General features: G+C 48.5%; 1 protein-coding gene across 1 annotated transcript in view; it reads right to left on the bottom strand.

Moving 5' to 3' along the window:
- Positions 1-21391, bottom strand: part of Wwc1 (WW and C2 domain containing 1) — a 142089-nt gene extending 120698 nt beyond the window's left edge. Inside the window, exon 1 of the mRNA XM_034506982.2 lies at positions 21133-21391. Coding sequence (XP_034362873.1) covers positions 21133-21251 — 119 coding nt within the window. The 5' untranslated portion in view covers positions 21252-21391. The remainder of the gene's footprint in view (positions 1-21132) is intronic.
- Between the last annotated feature and the right edge of the window lie 443 nt (positions 21392-21834).

The raw sequence follows: 21834 nt of genomic DNA, 5'->3' as shown, positions 1-21834 counted from the left end.
CAACTTGGACTGATGTGTCCAGGAGTGGGTCTTTGTATAACTGCTCACCCTGCTTGGACTCTGCTATTTCTTGGATCTGTGGATTAGTATTTTCATCAATTGTGACAGTTTCTGTTCTTAACGCATTCATATCTACACGTAGCCCCTCACCCCAAACATTCCTCTGCATTTCCTTCATGAATGCTAATACACATTTTTAAAAAGATTTGTATGTGTTATTTATATGCATATGTATTATGTATATGTATGTGGTGTGTGTGTGTGTGTGTGTGTGTGTGTGTGTGTGTGTGTGTGTGTGGTAAGAGAGTCTAGAAGAAGGTATCAGATCCTCTGGGGCAGGCTGGAGTTACAAGCTGCTGTGAGTTATGTACCTTGGATGCTGAGAACCAAACTCGGGTCCTCTACAAGAAGAGCAAGGGGTCTTAATCACTGAGCCAGCTCTCCAGCCCCTAAACACACATTCACTTTTCCTGTCCTGTCCTGTCCTCTCTGTTCCTTTCCAGTTTTTGAAGACATCGTCTATGTAGCCGTGGCTGGTTTAGAATGCTCCACAGATCACTAAGGCTCTACTCCCACCCCCCAGACTTCTCCTCCTTCTATTCTAGTCTGACACTTTACCGGTGCTCACCCATGCTCCCTGGTCGCTCCTATTATAATTTTCATCTGGAAATTCCACCTCTCTTGACTTCCTGTCCTCGGAATCATCAAGCCTACCTAGGATAACTGTTTTAAAGTCATTTTCAGCTAATTATATCATGCCTAGCACTACCATTTCTATTGCCATTCCTGCAGACCAATTACCCTCCTATTATACATTGCGCGCGGGGAATGCTAAGTTGTGGGGATTTAAAGAATGCCAAGTTTTGCCTTGGTAGGCAGTTAATTTACTAACTAGTCAGAGTAATCCCAGTGAGGGCTTGCTGTCAAACTAAAAAGTAAGTTTACAGGTTTAAACGAATGACAATATAATAGAGTAAAATGGCAGAAGGAGCCTGGGTCCCTGAGGACAATATGGGGCCAGTTTCCTAGCCCTAACTGGCTGAGGGTAATGAGGAAGGGAGGAGATTACAAAAAGGTATCCTTACGAAGCTCCGTCTGGCTGCCCTTGATCTTCTCCCTGCTGCAGTATGCTGCCATCACAGGTATAGTCTATGATCTTAATCTTTCTGAAACACACACACACACACACAACAGGAAAGCCAACATCTATCTTGCCAGTGAGGCAGTACTATTTGACCCATGCCATGAGCAGCTAAACACTGTTTCTGCTGAAATTACTGGCATTCACTAAGTAACAAGCAGGCCCTATGAGAGGTTGCTGGGGTTAAATCAATTTATATGACGGACAGGGCTTCCCCTCTCTTCAGGCTTATTAACTCAGAAAACGGGTGGCAAAGCATAGCTTGTAGGCCGAATCTGCCATTACCCACTTCCCCAAAACTATCGCTGAGACACAGCCCCCTCTTTATTCACGTGCTGCCTTTAGCTGCTTTGATGCTGCAGAACTGAATATTTCAGACAAAGTTGGTGTTGCACACAAAGTGTAAAAGCCCGGGTTTTTATTGAAAGACTCCTCCCGGCCTTCTTCCACTGTAATAGTTCTCAGAGCTTCTGGCTTCGGGACCCCTTCACACTCTTCATCAAAAACATGTTGCTAAAGAAGACTTCTACTGACAACGTTATCATATCAAAAATGAAAACTCAAGGGCTCCACAGTTAACAGCACTTCCTGTTCTCCCAGAGGACACGTGTTTGGTTCCTAGCACCCACAGGGGATGGCTCACAACCCACCTGTAACTCCAGCTCTGGGAGATCTGACACTTTCTTACGGCATCCACACAGATGTTGCATACACTCACACTCACACTCATTCACATACACTTACACACACACACAAGTGAGTAAACCTTCAAAACAGAAAACAAACAAAATCCCCAAACCTTCAAAACAACAACAACAACACCAGAAAGAAACTATATAAAGAAACAAAGAGAAAGAAAAGAGGGAGGAAGGAAGGAAGAAAGGAAGGAAGGAAGGAAGCAAGCAAGCAAGCAAGCAAGCAAGCAAGCAAGCAATCGTTTAAATATATTCCCTGGGATACAAGATGTCATAGTGGAAAAAGACACTTGCAGCCAGAGGTAACAACCTGAGTTCAATTCCTGGGACACACATACTGGAAGAAGAGAAGAGATTACTAAAGGCTATCCTGTGAGTCTATGCATACTCATTCAAGCACATGCACACATGTATACATGCATGCGTACATATATATATATATATACACACACACAAACAAATAAATAGATGCTGTTTAAATAACAGAAAAACTTTAGGCTGACATGACAAAGAACCAACATGAGCCATCAGCTGGTTGATCCAGAGGAAAACCACTGCCCGAGAGAGCATGTCTCTTCATCCTTGGCCTTCTTCAGAAGCTCCTGACTTTTAAACTGGGCCACAAGAACAAGTATAACTGGGCAAAGGTGGGGAGGGTGGGAGTTCTGCCTTCCTTTAGTACATCTGCTCCTTGGGCCTTGCTAAGGGTGTCGAATTAGACTTTAAGGAGGAGATGGACATAGCTTTCTTCCCTGGCATCTCCCCCAGGGCCCTTAGAGCTACCCTAGGACTTGGAGGAAGCTGTCACCAGGGTCCTTCTGATGCTCTGAGAAGTAACTCCAGTGGCAAGACACAAGGTGAGAACTATGAAGAGAGACTCAGGAGATGTGGCTTATGGACCAGGACATAATAACTATGGACACACTGCTGCTTTTCATGCCCTTGGCCATCTACTCTTGGCTAGTCATTTGTTTCAATAGTTATTGGCAGAAAGCACAGGGCGGCTGGTTCCACTGTACTCTCAAAGGTTCCTAGCAGCTGCCAGCTCTGTGTGCTCGCGGCTCAAGAGGGATCCTGAAGACCTTCATGATTCTGTTCCTAATATGATTGCCCTACCATCACATGCTCTCCCTATGGCAGGCTTCCTTTAATTTCTGCTTGCTGGGGCTGTAAAGACAGCTTAGTAGTTAACAATACCTATTGCTCTTGCAGAGGATTTAAGTTCAGTTCCCAACACATAAAAATTTATTTTAGGGGCTGGAGCAATGGCTTCAGCAGTTATGGGCACTTGCTGACCAAGATTCAGTTCTCAGCACTCACAAGACAGAGCCTTTTCGTACAGTTTCCTGTGCGACCCATTTTGCAGATGGGAAGGTGCGGCGCAGAGTAGCAGGCAAATGACTCAAATAAGAAAGGGAGGAATGGGAATGGAGCCAGGACGAACACTGGGCATCACGGCTTCTAAGAGTCAGACACCAGAAAATTCTCACAAAGCATCTCTTTCACCATCAGCACAGACAAAAATAAACCAAGACCACAAGGAGACCCTACTTCACACGCATTAGGCTAGCTACTAAACCAGGAGGAAGGAAGTATTGACGAGGACCAGAAGAAACACAGCTGCTGGTGGCCGCTGGCGGGATCATGAGATGATGCAGACCCTGAGGGAAAAGTATGGAGCACCTCAAAAAGGTAAACATAAAGTGAGCATAGGACCCATGCTTCTGCTTCTGAGTCTATACCTACAGCAACTGAAAACATGGGCACAAGTAGGCATTTGAACACCATACACCATGTCTGGGCTGGGCATGGGAATGTACAGCTTTAGTCCCATTACTCAGGTGGCAGAGGCAAGAGAATCTCTGAGTTCGAGGCCAGCGAGTTTCAGTTTCAAGATGGCCAAGTCTGTTATACACAGAACCCTATTTCAAAAACAAAAACAAAAAACTGTGTGTGTGTGTGTCTGTCTGTCTGTGTACATACATATATTTAAATACCATGTCTGCAGCAGCAATATAATAACTAGAAGGTAAAAGTTAACCCAGGAAACACAATGTGGTTTACAGGTTCCCCTACCCCCTGGATGAATTTTAAGAGCATTAGGCTAAGTAAAACAGCCAGGCCCAGAGACAGATGCATTGTGGGTCCCTTATACAGCATCCACAGAGAAGTCAAATTCACAGAGACAGAAGGTAGAATGGTGGCTGGCATGGGCTGCGGGGAGGGAGGACTAGGGAGTTGCCACTTAATCAGTGTATGGTTTTGGAGCTGGTGGGTCAATCCCAGAGCCTCCCAAGTTCTAAGTGGACACTGCCTCTGATCATGCCTCCTGGTTCCAACTCCAGATTGAAAGATTTATGAAATAAAGTATGTTCTGAAGTTGGCCAGTGGAAGCAGACAGTGGGAATGTCTTCATGCTACTCCAATGTATAATTTTAAATGGTTAAAATGGGGGGCTGGAGAGAGGGCTCGGTGCCAACAAACAGGCTGCTCTTGCAGAAGACAGAAGGTCAGTACTCAGCGTCCATGTCAGGAGGCTCACAACTGCTCTAACTTCAGGGGATCCAGTGCCCTCTGATGGCCTCCAAGGAAACTAACACACACATGTGCATACACACACACACATACACACATGCATACACACACAAACGGATGCACAAAATGAACATTTAAACATAAATCATTTTAAAATGTTAAAATGACAAACTTTCTCTTGTGTTTATCTTTAAATTAAGAACAACTTAGTTCAAAAGCTGGGGACGTCGCTGAGTTGGTAGAGTGCTTGCCTAGATTCCAGGAGGCACCATGTACATCAGGCATGGAAGTACAGGCTTGAAGTCGCACCACTCAGGACCTGGTAGAGGCAGGAGGATCGGAAAGTCAAGGTCATTCTTGGCTATTTGGTAAGTGTGAGGTCATCCAGTGAACCATGAGACATGGTTTTGTTTTCAATATGATAATAACCAAGTTTTGCTTAATGTAAAATGTAAATGCTTCTGTAAGTATGGTTGGGATCATACTGAGTAACAATCTAATAAAAAAAATATAATGGGGGCTGATTCCACTTCTGAACTCTGGGGACCAAGAAAATGCTGTAAACAGATCAAGTACCGTGGACTTCCCTTGGTCTACATACCAATCAAAGTATCAGTGAACAGCGCCAGACTATAGACTTACTGACTCATTTGCCCATCCATCCATCCATCCATCCATCCATCCACCCACCCACCCACCCATCCATCCATCCATCCATCCATCCATCCATCCATCCATCCATCCATCAATACAGCCCCCCTTTTTGAAATGGGATCCTCAAGGCTGGCCTCAAATTTGCAGTAGTCCTTCTGCCTCTGCCTGCTAAGTGCTGGAATTAGGGTGTGAGCCACCAGGCCAGGCTTAAACTACAGATTGTTTTAAAAAAATCATCTTTTGACAGAGAACAGGAACAAAGCCCAGGCAGCCTGGGGGCATACCATGAAAGCTTCCACAGAGCACAGGGCCTGTGGAGGGGTTCTCAGGAACGGGAGGTTTTCTCATGTCACCTGGTCACTGCTTTGCAAGATGGCCTCTGATTGAAGACAGGGACATCTGAGAGGACACTACCACCACCAGCAGACAGTCACCATAGTAACTTACCTTTCCCATGAAAGTCTGACTCACCAGCTCCATCTTGAAGCATTCACTGCTGGGGCCCTCAGCAGTTCTGTATCTGTTTAGCCAGTTTTCCCCTCCTTTTCAAGGCAGTTCTAAGCCTTCTACAGAGAGTGGTCCCTTCCCCAACCTCCCAGCCCTGTGGTCACAGCAGCATGCAGAGCCTCCTTAGGTCAGGCCTACCATTTCCAAGTCTTACTGTGTACTATAAGCCAGCTCAGAGGAGGTCCCAGAACCGGTGAGGCAGGTTTGGAGATCAAGAAGAACAAGGAGAGATCCTTGGATCCTTGGATCCCAGGAACCTGGCTCTCCCCACAACCAACACAACCAGAGACAGCCTATCTAGGGCACTGGAAGCTTAGTCTGATGTTGATTGGACCAACAGTTATCAGGTCTGAGTACTACAGCAACCCAGGATGTGGATTCGGGCCTGGTGCTGGAAAGTTCTCTACAGGGTCTTTTTGTCCCCCCCCCCCCACCCACAGTAGAAAGACTCTCAAACCATAGCATCTTTCCCGAATATAAACAGAAGAGCCGGGGTGGTGGCACACTCCTACAATCCCAGTGTTTTGGACATGGAGTCAGGAAGATCAGGAGTTCAAGATCAGCCTCACTGTATAAAGCACCGCCTTAAAAAAAAAAAAATACATGGGGGCTAGCGATGTAGCTCACTTGTTAGTGTGATTACCAGCGTGCGTAAAGCCTTGGGGTGGATTTCCAGCACTGAACAAGCCCAGCATGACACTGCATACCTGTAATCCCAGCCCTGAGAGAGGTAGAAAAATCAGGGGTTTAAGGTCATCTTCAGCTACTCACTACAAAGCAAGTTTGAGACCCTGCCTCAAATACACACATGCATGCAAACGACACTATGCCTCCCCAAGGACATCTCAGTCTCCTCAGCCCTCAACAGGCAATGTCTCCTGCCAGTCTCAGCTTGGGCTCTCCTTGGCTTAGTGCTCACACTATGGCAGTGGGCAGAAGGAGGCAGTTGGTTTGTTGGTAGGAAACAGAGCTTCTCACTGAATGGAGCAGTCTCAAGACTATGAAAGCAATGGGGAAGATTCTCAGTAGAAGAATGCAGATGTGCCCCACACAAGCAGGTCAAATGGAGCACCTTCTGGGGAAGGAGAGCCACACTAGACATGAGTAATAGTAATGTCATAGTCTCAAGGCAGCCTTTTTTTTTTGTTCTTTTTTTTGTTTTGTTTTTTTTGTTTTTGTTTTTGTTTTTCGAGACAGGGTTTCTCTGTGTAAGCCTGGCTGTCCTGGAACTCACTCTGTAGACCAGTAGACCAGGCTGGCTTCGAACTCAGAAATCTACTTGTCTCTGCCTCCCAAGTGTTGAGATTAAAGGCGTGTGCCACCATTGCCCCGCTAAGGCAGCCATTTTTTTTAGATTTATTTATTTTATGTATATGAGTATATACACGGTCACTGTGTTCAGACACACAGAAGAGGGCATCAGATCCCATTACAGATGGTTGTGAACCACCATGTGGTTGCTGGGAATTGAACTCAGGACCTCGGGAAGAGCAGTCAGTACTCTTAACAGCTGAGCCATCTCTCCAGCCCCCAAGGCAGCCATTCTTGAATGGAACAAGAAGCATATTGAAAACACAGATACCCAGGAACCCTGGGATTTTATTCTACCCAGGTTGCGTAGTTCTGTGGGGGTGGCTTACACAGGAGGTGTTGGGGACCACACTCCTTGAAACCCTGCTTTGAAGGAATCGAAGGGGAAACGCTATCTGTGGCTTTGACAGAATATTGGCTTCTTTTGCTGGGATGTTCCCAAGAGGACTTTGGGTAGATTGCTAAAGATTCATTCTTGGATCATCTACACAGCCACACACAGATATGAATGAAACACACCAGAAATGAACCCAGGGAGGGTGTCAGCTTCTCTGCTGCAGACTGTCAGGGATTTCTAGGGAGGATGGGGGCAAGGGGAAGGCAGAGGCAGGGCCTGGGCATATTATCTCAGGAATGTGCAGGGCAAGGTCCTTGCTTACGCTCAAACACCGTTCACAGGTGAGCACCACCAGGAAGGGCAGTGTCCCAATCTGGAAGGGCAAATGCGCTGGAATCTGGCCACACACCCTTGCCACCTTCATGCTAGGAGAAACCAGCCAGCACTCTCTGCTGCCTGTGGCTCATTCCCTACCCTCTGGTCAGCCAGCCCAGAGTAGGAGCCACCCTGTAGGGCCCCAGGCTCAGGCTAGGGTTTACATGCAGGCTTCTGGGTTACCCAGCTCAAGCTTCCCTTGCCCATTTTGATTACTGTCTTCTGTCAGTCCTTTGTTTTGGGGAGCCGGGTGGTAAATGGGCCCACAGATTCCAGCCTGAGAAGCCTACTAGGAACCTTAATGCCTCCCCATCTTGCTCCTGTCTTTGATCTTGGAAGACTGCAATCTTGCCTCTGTGACCTGTTAGATGCCTTTCCATCTCCTCATCGTATCCAACAGCCAATAAACACAATACTCCTGTGAGGGTCCCATCACTGGCCCCATGTTCCCCAGACACTGAGCTTGGCCATTCTAACCTTTGGCATCCAGCTCTCCCAGTCATCAAGATGTGGAGTCATAGTCTTGCATTTTCTCAGCAGGTGTGAAGCCCTAATCAGGTGAGCCCCCGTTGCCCTGCTCCACCCAGCTTTGATACCTTACTCCACGTTAGGCTTTGAGAATGAACTGAGCAGTTCCCTTCTGATAGCGTTTATAGCAGGCTGTAAAAGCGCACTGCTCATGATTCTACAGCCATGTGGCAGATCCCAGATCAGAGCTCACAGGAAAGAGGCTTGGAGTGCATACCAAGAAAAGAGGCCACCCAATGTGGAATAATCAACATTCGAGCCTGTGCTCACATCCCATGGACTGCTGGGACCTGCTGACAGCATACACTGTCTTACACAGCTCATACATGTCACGGAAACACCTCACTGTAGGGGTACATAACATGCAGTGAATGTGTCAATGAAACATCTTTAAACAATTAATGCAGAGGTTGATTCAGTGGGCACCTCTACAAAGCTCTGAGGCTGTGGGCATGAGCTGGTCTAGAGTTCATGCTCTGAGGGACAAGAAGAGAGGGTTCACACAAGTGAATAGGAGTTTGCCACAGGGGGATGGTCTGGAACCAAACAACTGCTCAGAGTGGCGGTAAACCTATGCCATGAACTTTAGAACAACTGCGCTATGGTTCTAGGAAGGAATGCCCTGCAGGTGCCTACTGCTGGTGACAACACCCTAGTGAACAGCTGCTAGGGTCAGTACATGCCAATCTACCACAGAAATCCAGTTCAGAGCCAATCCTTTATCTTTTCAATCAGCATCTCTTGCTTGTGTCTGGACTGAGGGTTTGAGGTGAGCTGCAGCCTTACAGGTTGGGTCAGCAGCACAAGAACACTACAGTACACTACTAACTACTGGTATTTCTGAGTACTTCAGAATTTACCCGAAGTCACAGGTTAGTAAAAGGCAGGTTCATGCATGGGGATGCAGGGAGGAGGGCAGAGGGAAGGGTGGGGAGACTATGGTACCTCAGTTGCTCTCCCTTCTGCCCCAGGTGGGTTGTTGTCTTTGGCTTCCTAAGCTCCCCACCCCACATCCTTATGCAATCTCTTTTCTAGGCCCAGCCTTGGTAGACCACTGTGCCTTTGAACCGGAAGGGACCTTTCTGTTTCTTGTTTTCTGTTTGACGCTCAGGCTGTTCTCAAATTTACTATATATATGAGATGACTTTGAACTTCTGTCCCTCCTGCCCCATTCAGCCCTCTGAATGCTGGAACTGCAGGAATGTGCCAACTATCATGCTCAACTTACACGGAATGCTGGGAACTGAACCCAGAGCTTTGTGCATGTTGGACAAGCACTGTTGTAAGTGAGCTGCAGCCTCCCTGACTAGAACAAACCTCGTAACTCAGCAGCAGAAGGGAAGGCAGGAAAGGCTGGTCTCAGGGAGCCAGTGTCCTGAAAGGAGGTGAGGTCCTTGTGGTTATAATGGGAGATAGGGGAGCCATGCAAAAGGAAAAGTAGACTGTAGGCCAGGCTTCGGAACTGCTCTGATCCACGTAGGCTAGAAGCAGTGGACCAGTGTTGAGAATTTGGTAACTTCATCTACTGAATACTGTGAGGTTGGGGGGGGGGTGCACTTGTAAAATTAAAAAGAAAAAAGACTCCAACTTATCTTCAACAAGATAATTTTCTGAATACTGAAAACTGAACATCCATAGTTCTCAAATCCAATATCTGAACTGCTCCAAAATCTGAAAAAAAAAATCTGAGCATCAGCATAACGTGAAAATGGAACGTTCTACCAGCAAATTAGTGAAAATGTAAAATAACCTTCAGCCTGTACATACAGGTTGTCCATGGAACACCACGAATGTCATGTTTTAACTTGACCCCTAACCCCAAGATGTCGCACTATGTGCATGCAAATATACCCAAGCTGGAAGAAACTGGAAATACCTCTGGTTCTCTAGGCACAAGCATTTATATTTCATACAGAGCCTTCAAGCTATATGTTATGGTATGGGGGGGGGGGGTGCGGGGGGGGGGGGAGGGAGAATGCAAGCAGACATGTAAAACTGTAAATTCAGGTAAACAAGGCGTGGGGATTTTGCGCAATAGTTTTACAACGTGGCTGTCTTTCTGAAATCATCCCAAATACTACATGTCTAAGTATGCTTGAGAAGATTGAGGAGTTTTGGATGTTCCTTTATTTCTGTGGTGCGAGGGATAAAATCTCCCTCTGATTGGACTCCATTTAGCAGAACAGGGTCTCTAAGGAGGTGGAAGTCTGTACTGTGGATAGAAGCTTAAGCCAAAGAAAGCATTACCTGGAGAGATGCTGACAAACCAAGTGGACGAAGAAGAACACACCAACCCTACAACCCTACTGAGGCACATCTGCTAAAACAGGAGTAGACCAAGCAGAAAGCCCTAAGTGACTTTAAGTAGCCATGAAGGGATCCCAGTAAGTCAAGAAAGCTCTGGCTGAAATAATCAAACCAACTCAGTACTGCTCTCCTAAATAGCTTAGCATGGCCTGACTTAGAGAATGGCGAAGAACTTGAAAGGGTGGTGAGGTGGTTCAAATGTCAGTTTTGCTACTTAGTAGCTTTGCAACCACGAGCAAGTTTCCAGTTCCCTACACCCGGGTTTCCTGGTCATCAGGATGGAGATGGCAAGAGATTTTGTCTCAGCATTGTTTCTTGGGCGAAGCTGGATAATACAAAGCACACAGCCCAGAGATTGATACAGTGTCAAGTCTTAATAAGCACTAGACAGGATCAGTTCTGGCCAACAAGCTATGATGGAGGTGGGGCAGCCTCTCTTCAAGGGGCTGGTGGATGAAGGTGCCTGGGTAGAATCCCGAGCTAGTCCTTCAGGTGGAAAGGAAGCTGAGCCTAGCCCCAAGGCTGACAACACTAAACAGCGTAGGCAGATTGATTTAAAAGCACCCCAATGGGGGTGGGATATTTTCCCATCCACAGAAGGCAAGGAGCCTTCTATAGTTCACACATCAGGAAAACAACACCAAGACAGGTATAGAAGAGGGAAGACGACAAAGAGCAAAGCATCTGACATCCCCTAGATGCCTACTTCACCACTTCCTGAACCAACTCAGTGTTTCCAAGTAGAAGTGTATAATAACATGCTTTCAGATGATAGTCACCTGGGTGCCCTTCATGCAGTATTTCCACATAATCTCATTTCAACTCTACTGGAAAGCAGATATTTAACTATACCTATGATTCTTGAATCTAGCTACACCCTAGAATCAACTGAGGATTTTCTATTCTCTTTTTCTTTTGGAGGCAGGGTCTTGCCACATACTGTAGTCCGAACTGGAACTCTCCCAGAGTGACTTTAGACTCTCCACCTCCCCTTCTCTACTTCCTGAGTCAGTGGTTCTCAACCTGTGACTTTTGACCCCTTGGGGTAGGGGTGGGGGTGTCAAATAACCCTTTCACAGGGGTCATCTGAGACCATCAGAAAACACAGATTTTTTATTATGATTCATAACAGTAGCAAAAATAGTGATGGAGCAGCAAAGAAAATAATCTTGGGGCTGGAGAGATGGCTCAGGGTTAAGAGCACTGACTGCTCTTCCAGAGGTCCTGAGTTCAATTCCCAGCAACCACATGGTAGCTCACAACCATCTGTCATGAGATCCGATGCCCTCTTCTGGTGTGTCTAAAGACAGCTACAGTGTACTCATATAAATTAAATAAATCTTTAAGAGGAAAGAAAAGAATCTTTTGGTTAGGGGTCACCACGACATGAGGGACTGTATTAAAGGGTCGCAGCATTGGGAAGGTCGAGGACCACTGCTCTGAGGCCTTCCGATACCTCCTGAAGGTTGGTGATCAGGGAGTACTCTGCAAGATAAGCTTCAGGAGGGCAACCGCTTCTGTAGTGATACTGGATGCTGATTCACCAGTGTAGAACGCAGGCTGGCATATTCCAGGCACGCCGTCCAATAAATATTTGTTAAATGACATCCAGTCATTTAACAAGAGATGAGACGGGGGGAGGAAGGAAATGGACTCAAAGGGCCCCATCACCTCTAGCTGAATTTGCACAGTTCCGTGAATTTGCATAGTTCCATGAATGCTATGTCACTCGCCAATCCATAGTAAATCCCATGAATTGGGAGACCTCATATTTCACAATTTACCTTCCTAGCACTCAGACCAGCTCACCACAGCAAGCTCAGGAACACCCTAGGGCGGGCACAAAGGTCTCCAGTTTCCAACCAGACTTCATACCACCAGCATGGTGTGTCTGTTTTCCTCACATGGGTAAAGGGATTTGAGAGATCCAAGTCCCAGGTCACAATGACACTATCTGTTTAACTGTTGGCTAGTCTTCCTCAACGAAGCGTCCACCCCACTACTGTGGGACTTTGCTCTGATCCGAAGCACCATGGGCACTCCATAAATACCTGTGGAGTGAATGGCCAACACCTGGCTGGGTGGGACTGATAAATGCGGGAGGGTGGGAGGGCTTCTGCACCCCAAGCTTGCCCAAATCCCCATATTCTCCAGCAGCTAAAGGGAAAGAGATGAAGGGAAGTGACCCACCAGCAAAGCAGTTACAAAGAGAATGCTCCTTCTTAGCTCTGCCATGACAGGCACAAAGTCATTGCTCCTGCTCCATGCACACAGTCCTGGTGCCAGCTCACCCGCAAGTCACTTCACTCAAGAAATTCCAAAGAAGGGCTTGCCTCTGATAAGACCCAAGAGGAAAAAGTTTATTGATTTATTTATATAGTGAGTGCTGCCAAGATGGTTGGCAGGCAAGCACTCATGTCAGCCTGGTTCAAGGGAGCTATGGCCATTGAGAGACTTTAGGTAGGAAGGAGGAAACGGTGGGGCTTGTTCCTCTACTAAAACAGGTGGGTAAGTCAGTCTACCTAGTTAGTAATGGCTTCACTTGTAAAGCCTGGTATTAGGGTGCTTGTGATCATACAAATTAGTATTATCTCTCCAAACAAACTTCTGGGGTAGATATGGCATATTTTGCCTCTCCCTATTTTACAGTTAAGGAGAAGGAGTCAGTTCAATGTCATTTGCTAGTGGCAAGAGTGCCAGATTTGACTTAGTGCCCTCCAGTGATCTTTATGGAGTGTAGGGAACGGTGGGATGGCCTGTACTTAGGGTGAGTACGACCACGAGTGTGTTCCCCCCACTCCCGAGAGAGAGAAAGTATGTACATTGACAGCTGTATCTATTTCTTTTGCTGTATTTATTTACTAAAGTCCCTTCCCTTTGGTTCCCCTTTCTCTCAGAACTCAAACTGCATTGGTTCGCACTCGCAAACCATTCCTGAAGTACACAGAGAAACGCTCAGGGAGCTTGATAAAGCTGCCCATCGAGGCAAGGTGGGAAGGTTATTTCGATCATCTCATTTGAGCAGACACCTGACGCCTGGATCTCGACACCTTATCCCTCCAAGTCGCTTTGCCAGTCCTTGGTGAATCCCAGGGATACTCCAATGACGGCCCAGGGACAGGAGAAGCCAAGGTGTGGGGTGGGGGTGGGGCCGGGGGTTGGGGAGAGACTGCTACCAAACCAGGATGGGACAACAGCAGGCAGCCGACTGGGGAAATCCAGCAGCTGCTGCCGGCCTGGTGTCCCTGCTGCCAGCCAGTGATGAATGGAGAGCTAAGAAAAAAAGAAAAAGCCAACAAAGGTGTCCCTAATCTTGACGCAGCTTCATTTCCCCCCTCCCTGGCTGACCATTGATCGAGAATTTAAGCCTCGGTCCCTTTTCTTTGGCAGACATTTGAAACTGAAAGATCTCGTTTCTTCTCAACTGGGAGATGTCACGGGTAGAAGCATCTAGGAGGCACTGGGGGAGTGGGGGGCAGGGGAAGCACGTGACCCCACACACTTGTCCTTTCTTTTTGTTCCCCCCTCCCTATTCTCTCAACCCATCTACTCTTCTCAGACAAGCATTTTTATAGAATGCTCTCCTCACCCAACCACACTGAATGCCTGCGTATCCTGCCCTCCCAATTCCACCACCTTATGTTGGTAAGAGGTTTCCTGCCTAGGAGCTAGAGGCTTAAATGGCTTCTATACGGAGGTTAATTAATTTATAAAAAATATCGAAGTTTTTCTCTCCCGCTATCACATTCTGAAATAGGGCTTCAAGATGGGGAGAGGCACGGTGTGGCCTTTCCATGCGGACTCAGCACAGGTCCAGCTCTTGGTCCTCTCCAGGGTGAAGTGCTCCCTCTTCAAAGAGCCATTTGCCAGTGCCAGAAACGCTGCTGAAGCCAGTTCTTTAAGTGAAGTTGATTCCACTTATCTGGATCCCAGGGAGGGGGACCGAGTAAGGGGGGGCTAAGAAGGGCCACATGTTTTCTGCAAGCTCTTAACGCTACATGGACAGCCACCAGCCACTGGGTTAGCATTCCCTGAAGATGCCCTCGAATCCTGGCCATGAAGTCTCCCTGAGGCAACATGCTAGCCACCTCTTGCTCTCACACAGTCAAGCCTATCTCTCCTTTTGTGCACCTGCACTTGACATGCCAGCCTTCCTGGTAACTAAGGCAACTTGATTCTCTCTCTTCAAAAGGGCAGTGTTTCTCTCACGGCTACCTGGGACCCTAGGGGATTGGAAAATCAGGTCAGTTTGGCTAAGCCCTCCCCTAGAAGGGGGAGGGATAAGGACAGAGAGGAGCTGCTGCCTCCTCTGTTACTCATTCCCTGGCTGGCAGATTTGCCCAAGGGACTTGGAAAGGATTATGACCTCACTGCACAACTTTGCATCTTTCAGAGTCTCTTCTGACTCTTTCCCTGGTCTCTCATCCTCATGGCTTCTGTGCCCAGAAAGTAGAATAGTTTCCAAACAACCTTCCTAAGCTGCCACGGAGGGGCCACCACTGGCTTCTCCAGTCAAGGGACTTTAGTGGCATCTTCTCCTGAGATCAACGTCAGATTTGCTCCTTCTGAGAGGACTTGGTAACTCCAGCCCAACTTGTCAAAGGGCTCGTTGTGGGCCTGACACAGATCAAGCCGGAGCAGGTGACTACTAAATAGATGGGGTATTGACCGAGAGGCCTGCTTTGCTGGGTATTAATTTTTGACTTAACCTTTCTAAGTTTCCCCATCTGAAGATGGAACGGTGATCCTATTGACTTTCTACAGCTGTTGAAAGGACTAAATGGGATCCCAACACAAATGCTGAACCCACAGAGCAGCTCAGACTTAAAACTCAACACGCGGCATCACTATTATGGCTTCACACCCTGGTGGGCTTCCAAACCTCTTTCGTTTCTTCTTATTTATCTCAAGTAGTGTTTTATAACCTATTTCTTACAATTGACACAGAATGTTCCCTTGCATAGTAGGTGTTCATGGAATGGGGATACCATGGTATTATATAGACCAGGCTAGCCTCAAACGCATTATTCTTTTGCTTTAGCTCCTTGGGTGCTGGGATTACAGGGGTATTCCATCATGTCTGGCTAAGCTGAAGCCTGGATGCTGGTAGAAAAGCCCTCAGATAACTGGCATGCAGGTATTAGTGTTGTAAGTGTGTGTGCACGGGACATTAGGAGTGTAAGCATGAAACACACAGCTTTGGACCAACTCCCCAGCAGACCTGTGACACTCCCACCTAAGCAAAGTGATCACAATGTAAACTTGGAATGTGACAACAGTAGAAATGTCCCTAAATCCATGTTAACCAATAAAAACTTCTCATCTGATTGCCAGCCTCTCACTGTTCCATGCGTGTATCACCAATTCCCGAGACCCTGCACACAAATGGCTCGACACGGATGAGACTTGCTTGGCTAGCACAGCCAAAAATGATCATGAACAGCTCATCAAATCACCAGGGTTTAGGAGAGCCCAGAGCTGGTATTTAGGGAAAAGTTTCCATAAGAGAAAGAGGAGCTTCAACTTTTACTCAAGGCTGAAATTGATTTGCTGTGTGACCTTGGCTAAGTCACTTGTCTGAGTTTCATCAGTGAAATCAGAAGCCTGGATTATGTCATCAGAAAGGCTGATCCTAACTGCACGGCTGGGTGGAGACCCAGCCTCTGGTTGATTTAGGAATCTCACAGGTACTTTTCCTAGTAAGAGCTGAAGAAGTGACATTCTCCAGTGCCTCCGGTCTCTGCCAGTCTCTATGCCGACCAACCATCCTGCCTGCTGCTGCTTCTTCAGATCACACAGCCTCCATTGGTGGTTTATGTGTAACTCCTCATGCAAAGACAAACAAATAAAAACAAACAGGCAAAACCAAGGTGCAGAGAGGATACAGACATTTGGCAAAGTCACTAGAGGTCAAGTGGTGGACCCAAGATTCCAGGATCGAAACACCCACACGTTTCCATTATCCATACTTGCCACCTGGGTGACCATGGCCACAGCAGAATGGCCACAGGTAAGTGAAACTGTTCCTGGCCCACTTCCATTTCCCAAGGCCAAATTCCTGCCGCAGTGGAACAGAGGTCCTGAGTCAGCAAGTCAGTGTGGGCTGGAAGCTGAGTTCTATCCCAACACTGCTACAACCAACCAACCAACCAACCAACCAACCAATCAATCAACCAATGGGAGGGGCTGGAGAGGTGGATCAGAGGTCTAGAGCACTGGCTGCTCTTCCAGAGGACCTGGGTTCAATTGCCAGCAACCACATGACAGCTCATAACTTCTATAACTGAAATTCTAAGGGAACCAGCACCCTCAGGCAGACATACATCAAAACACCAATGCACATAAAATAAAAATAAATGAATGTAAAAACAAACAAATAAATAGGAAAAAAAAACCAGGTTCTGTCTAGATTCAGCATGCCTAACATTCAGATAGTTTTGCAAACATTGGGTGACACCTGGGGCAAGTAGCTCATCTGTAGGGCATTTGCTTAGCAATCCTGAGGCCCAAGGTTCAATCCCCAACGTTATTAAAAATTAGTAAGTAAGTACTTATTATGTGTGGCTTCACTGCATTTAGTCTCCCAGAACCTCAGATAATTCAAGTCCCAGGGCTGACGGGGGGATTTACAGAACTAACAACTCATGGAAAGTTTCCTCTCAGCTGCCCTCCTGAATACAGTAAAACGCTCAACCATTATCCGTTCTCCACCAAACAGAGGGCTTATCGAGGATGACAAGCAGTTTGCAAGTTTCTCTATGGCAGAAGTTATGAACCTGGAGTTCACTGGGCCCAGAAATTATGTGCAGAAGCCCTCATATATAGTAGGTAGGTGGGGAACAGTCATGTTCTTCCACTGGACTAAGAGGGCCTGGATGAAGGCCTTCAACTACTGCAGACTTAAGTTCCTACAACAAAAATCATTTCTGAATAGGTTGATAAACATTGGCTGTTTGGTGATGGTTGGGGAGACAGCTGAATCCTGAGCTACTGGACTTGTTACTGGACCCCCCAAAATGTTCAGAGTTCCCAGGGAGTCTCACAAGGTCTGAACACAAAGCCAGGAGCAGGCTTCAGGAATCTTCTCTGTAGAGCCAGTCTCCATGATCCAGTCTTCCTCAAGGAACAATTGGTGCATTTGTTTTTTACAGACCATGAAGCTGAACACAGCAGGAGGCTGGTCCTTTGCTGGCAGCTTCCAGAAGCACCTATGTTCCAATGCAAAAGGCACCCAGATCTAAGGAGGGTATTCAGGTATGACCTGCAGCACCTGGTTCTCTAGGGACCTGTCCCTCCCAATTGGCTTTGACTTGGGTAAAGCCTGGGTGCTACTGCAGCCTTTGGCCCAGTGGGCAGGGTCCAAGCTGCCCACTGGACCCTCTCCCGTTGTTGGGACAACGGTCCTCAGGAATTCCAGCCTCCCGGTCTTCGCTGGGTGAAAAGGGGAGAGAGTTGGCAGAGTTGGCTGCTTGGCTGCTCTTCCACCCCCCTGGTGAAAGGGGGAGCTGAAAACTGGATTCTCTACCCCCAGCAGCTCCATGGACAGCACACAAAACAGCTTAGTCCCAGAGGGCGGAATGTGCCAAGACATTCTTTAGGGTTGGTAACCGGAGACACTATTTTGTCCTTGGTGGCTGAGAAATCCCTTTTCCAACTGAAGGACCATTTGACTTACTTCTTTGAAATCCAGGGGAATGGGTGGGCATGGCTGTGATGTACGCTCAGATACACACACTCTAAAGGAGTGGAATTTTCTTAAATATGTTTTTTCACTTGTTTGTTTTACACCATTAACTAGTTATAGAGAGTAGTTATTAACTAACTACTCTGGGAGAATTTACCTCTCCCCCACTAACCCCACACACAACCCCTCAGCTCTTTTAAGCTTTGTTAAATTGCTTCAAGCTGAATGGTCCTGAGCTACCCCTACATAACTCCTTCTCTCCCATAACCAGCTGGGGTACGGAGTGACAGGAAGGTTGAAATGATAGGACTGGGAACCTCATGGAGAACACTTAAGCAACCGCTTCCATCACCCATGGAAAGCACTCAAACCTCACCGAGGATAAGCAATGAGGCCATGCCCACACAGGCCGGGTTAAAAGGCACAACCCCTAAGCAGGTATACAAGAAATTCCAAAGATAGAGAAGCAAGCATGCTCTGGGTAGCTGCGCCTCAAACCTCTCAAAGCTGGCTGGGGATCAAGAGTGATCCCCAGCCCTGACCCCAAGCCCAGGGGGCTTCGTAGAAACCCAGTGCAGATGGGATGACGAGGTTAAGACTGTGAACAGCTCACCAAGCACCGCTATGACTATGATTTCTCACCAAGGCAATCTGTCTAAAGGCAGAGGTTGCTTGGGCCTGGCCTGGTGCAGAAGGCGATTCATAGTAAGCAGTCTAGTCAATGTAGAGTGGTATCTTTTTAAAGATTCTTTTCTAGTAATGGCAATAGATATTGCTAGTTTCCCATGTGTGAAAACGATTCGAAACATGTTTAATGAGTTGCTGTAAAGGCGAGTATTAAGCAACAGTTTGGGTAGCCATACCAGGAAGTCACAGACGCGCACACAAGTCTACTACCTGGCAGATTTATCTTCTAGCCAACATGGATGACTGGTATTTTTTGAGAAGTTTTGTATGCTTTATTATTCCCTCAGATGCACGGTCGTCATCGAGGCTGGCGACTCAGTGCTCACCCCCACCCCCAACACATCGCCCTACTGCTAGCAGCACCCTGAGCTCAGCTGCAGGAACTTACGTTGTAGGACATATAAGCTTGAAGTTGTTTGTTCTAAGGGGTAATAAGTTGTCAAGCTCCCCAGCACAGTTACAGAGCCCCCTGGGGTAGCTTGCTCTGAGAGGCCTTGGGGGGAACAAATAAGATTAGAGGTTTTATTAAATAAATAAATAAATAAATAAATAAATAAAATAGTAAGTAGAAAGGGCCAAACACTAGGAGCAAATCACATCCCTGGGTTCCAGATTTTCTCTTACGTTTCAAAAATGAGAAAACTAAGCTGGGTAAAGTAGTGCTCCATTTTAATCCCAGCCCTCTGGAGGCAGAGGCAGGCAGATCTCCAGGCCAGCCAAGGCTACTTGGTAAAGATCTTATCTCAAAGATCCAAAGTCAATAAGCAATAAACAAGCAAACAAATAAACACGGGGAAACTGGAGTTGAGGGTTGGTGAGATGGCTCAGTGGGTTAAGCCGTTTGCTATTGACCCTGACCCTGACCCGGGTTTGATCGACGGAGGCTGTAAGGCGGAAGGGGCTAATGGACTCTTACAAGCTGTCCACTGACCCCCACGTGCACGCACACTATTAAACATGCATGCACACCATTATTAAACATACACACAGAGAAAGAAGGGGGAAGAGGTGGAGTGAGGCAGATGGGAGGGAATTGGGCTTGTGTTTTCTATAAACTTTCCAGCTTTTGTGTCTCACTAGGTAGCCCTGGCTGGCCCGTCTTTCTAGCTCCTGAGTTCCCACCCATTATTACTCCTTCTTTTCCAAGCCGACACTTGGGGAAACTGAGACCAAAAGACCAAAGCAGCCTGCCTAACACTCTGTAGTATTAATTTTTTCTCTTCCCTAATTACGTAAAGAAGACTAGCGCTGAGCAAAGAGTAGAAACTCAAGAAATGATGAATGGGTGAGTGAATGAATGAACTCAAGAGGAAGCGAACTCATTGCTTTCTGCTTTTTTTTTTCTCTTTAACCCTCATCTTGCTATGCACCCCATTCTGGACTTCTCAGATCCCCGCATCTGAACCCCATAAGATGAAAGGTCCAACGAATTCACCCCGGGTGGCTTCACTGGCACCAAACCCCCAAGGTCACAGACCAGGTGAAAATTCAACATTCCTAGGACACTTTGACCACACACTTTTTCAGCCAAGGACGACTCCCCTCTTCCCAGAGCAGATCTGGGCCAGATGTGAGTAGCTGAAAGTGGGAAGGAGTCTGGGACGGTAAGATTCTACCTGCCTCAGTAAAAGCTCGAGCTACATACACCCCCTCCCCCGAGGTGCCCACCCAGGTCAGAATTGAGGAGCCTCTGGCCCCAGAAGGAAGAAAGGGAGGAGAGGAGGCTAGAGGCAGGGCTTTACCAGAGGCCTCTCACCTCTATCTGCATCCTAACAGCTTCCAACTTGCTGTGAGATTCCTGGAGAACCAGTCTCCCGCTTCAGCCCTCCCCCGCGCTCCCTCCTTCCCCTCCCACCTCCGGCTTCCCCAGACTTGCTCCAAAGCTTTTCTCCGCAGCCAACGAAGCACCTGTCAAAAAGCTGCTTTCTCTTCGCCAAACAGAATGTCCTTCCTCCAGTGGTCTCCCAGCGACCTGTGGGCTCCCTACCACCCCTCCATGCCAGAACCACCCCCTCTCAGCCAAGGGAGTCCCCAGGGAAGATTCGCCTCACCTGGCTTAGCCTTTGCCTTCACCCTGGCCAGACCTCGCTTTCTAAAGGGGTCGGGGACCCTGCTAGAGCTTAAGGTCAAAACTCTGGGCAGGTGCCACTAGGGCCTAAGTCCTCCACCTGGGGCTGGCTGCGGGCGGTCCGTTTGGCGTCCGCCCCTCTCTGCAGCTTTCAGGGCAGGAGTATAGCTCAAAGAAGGGTGAGGGTGTGGATGGGGGGCAAACTAAGACCTGTTAAGGGACACGCAGACTCCCCCTGCACACCAAGGGCAGGTGCGGCCCAGGCGCGGTGCCCGGTCCGGGTCGGAGCACTCTGGGTCCTACCTGTCCCGCGGGTCGATCCAGCTGGTGGTGCGGTTCCTGTGATCTATGTAGTAGACCTTGCCGTCGAAGTCGCGCGCCTCCTCCCAGCCCTCCGGCAGGGGCAACTCCGGCCGGGGCATCTTCCCGAGCCTGGCCCGCGCTCCCCCATGCAGCTCACGGCCGCCACGGGGCTCAGCGGCTCGGGCCGGCCGCTTTGGGTCCAGGCGGCCGCCGAGGCAGCATGATCGGGGGGTGGCGCCCGCGGATCGGGGGCCCTAACGGGGGCCGGCCGGAGTGGCGCCTCTGTCCATGCGGCCCTGCGGCCCCAGCCCCGCGCCGTCCGCCTCTCACGCTGCCATGTGCGCCCGCCGCGGCGCCCAGCCGGCCCGAGTACGCGGCCAGCCAGCCGGGAGAGCGGCCCGAGCCGCCGCCTGCCTGTCCCTGCCGCCGCGCTCTGCGCTCCACGCCGCCGCCGCCGCCCCGCAGCCACTGCCGGAGCCCCGCCGCGCGTCCCGAGACTTCTGCCTCCGCCAGGTGTGGCTGCGGCGGTGCAGGTAACTGCGCTGCCCCGGAAACGGGAGGCGGAGCGCCGGGCTCCGGGGTTCCCGGGTCTCCTCCCCGCGCCCAGCGCGCGAAGGGCGGGTCCTAGAGCCCGAGACGCGCCCCCTCGTGGGACAGTCCCAATCGCCGACCACCCCTGCTCTGCCCCAGAAGGCTAGGCTC

This window comes from Arvicanthis niloticus, chromosome 6 (assembly GCF_011762505.2).
Source record: "Arvicanthis niloticus isolate mArvNil1 chromosome 6, mArvNil1.pat.X, whole genome shotgun sequence".
NCBI classification, from domain to species: Eukaryota; Metazoa; Chordata; class Mammalia; order Rodentia; family Muridae; genus Arvicanthis; species Arvicanthis niloticus.
Note: the sequence above shows the minus strand (reverse complement) of the source record. Positions and strands in the feature narration are given on the sequence as shown.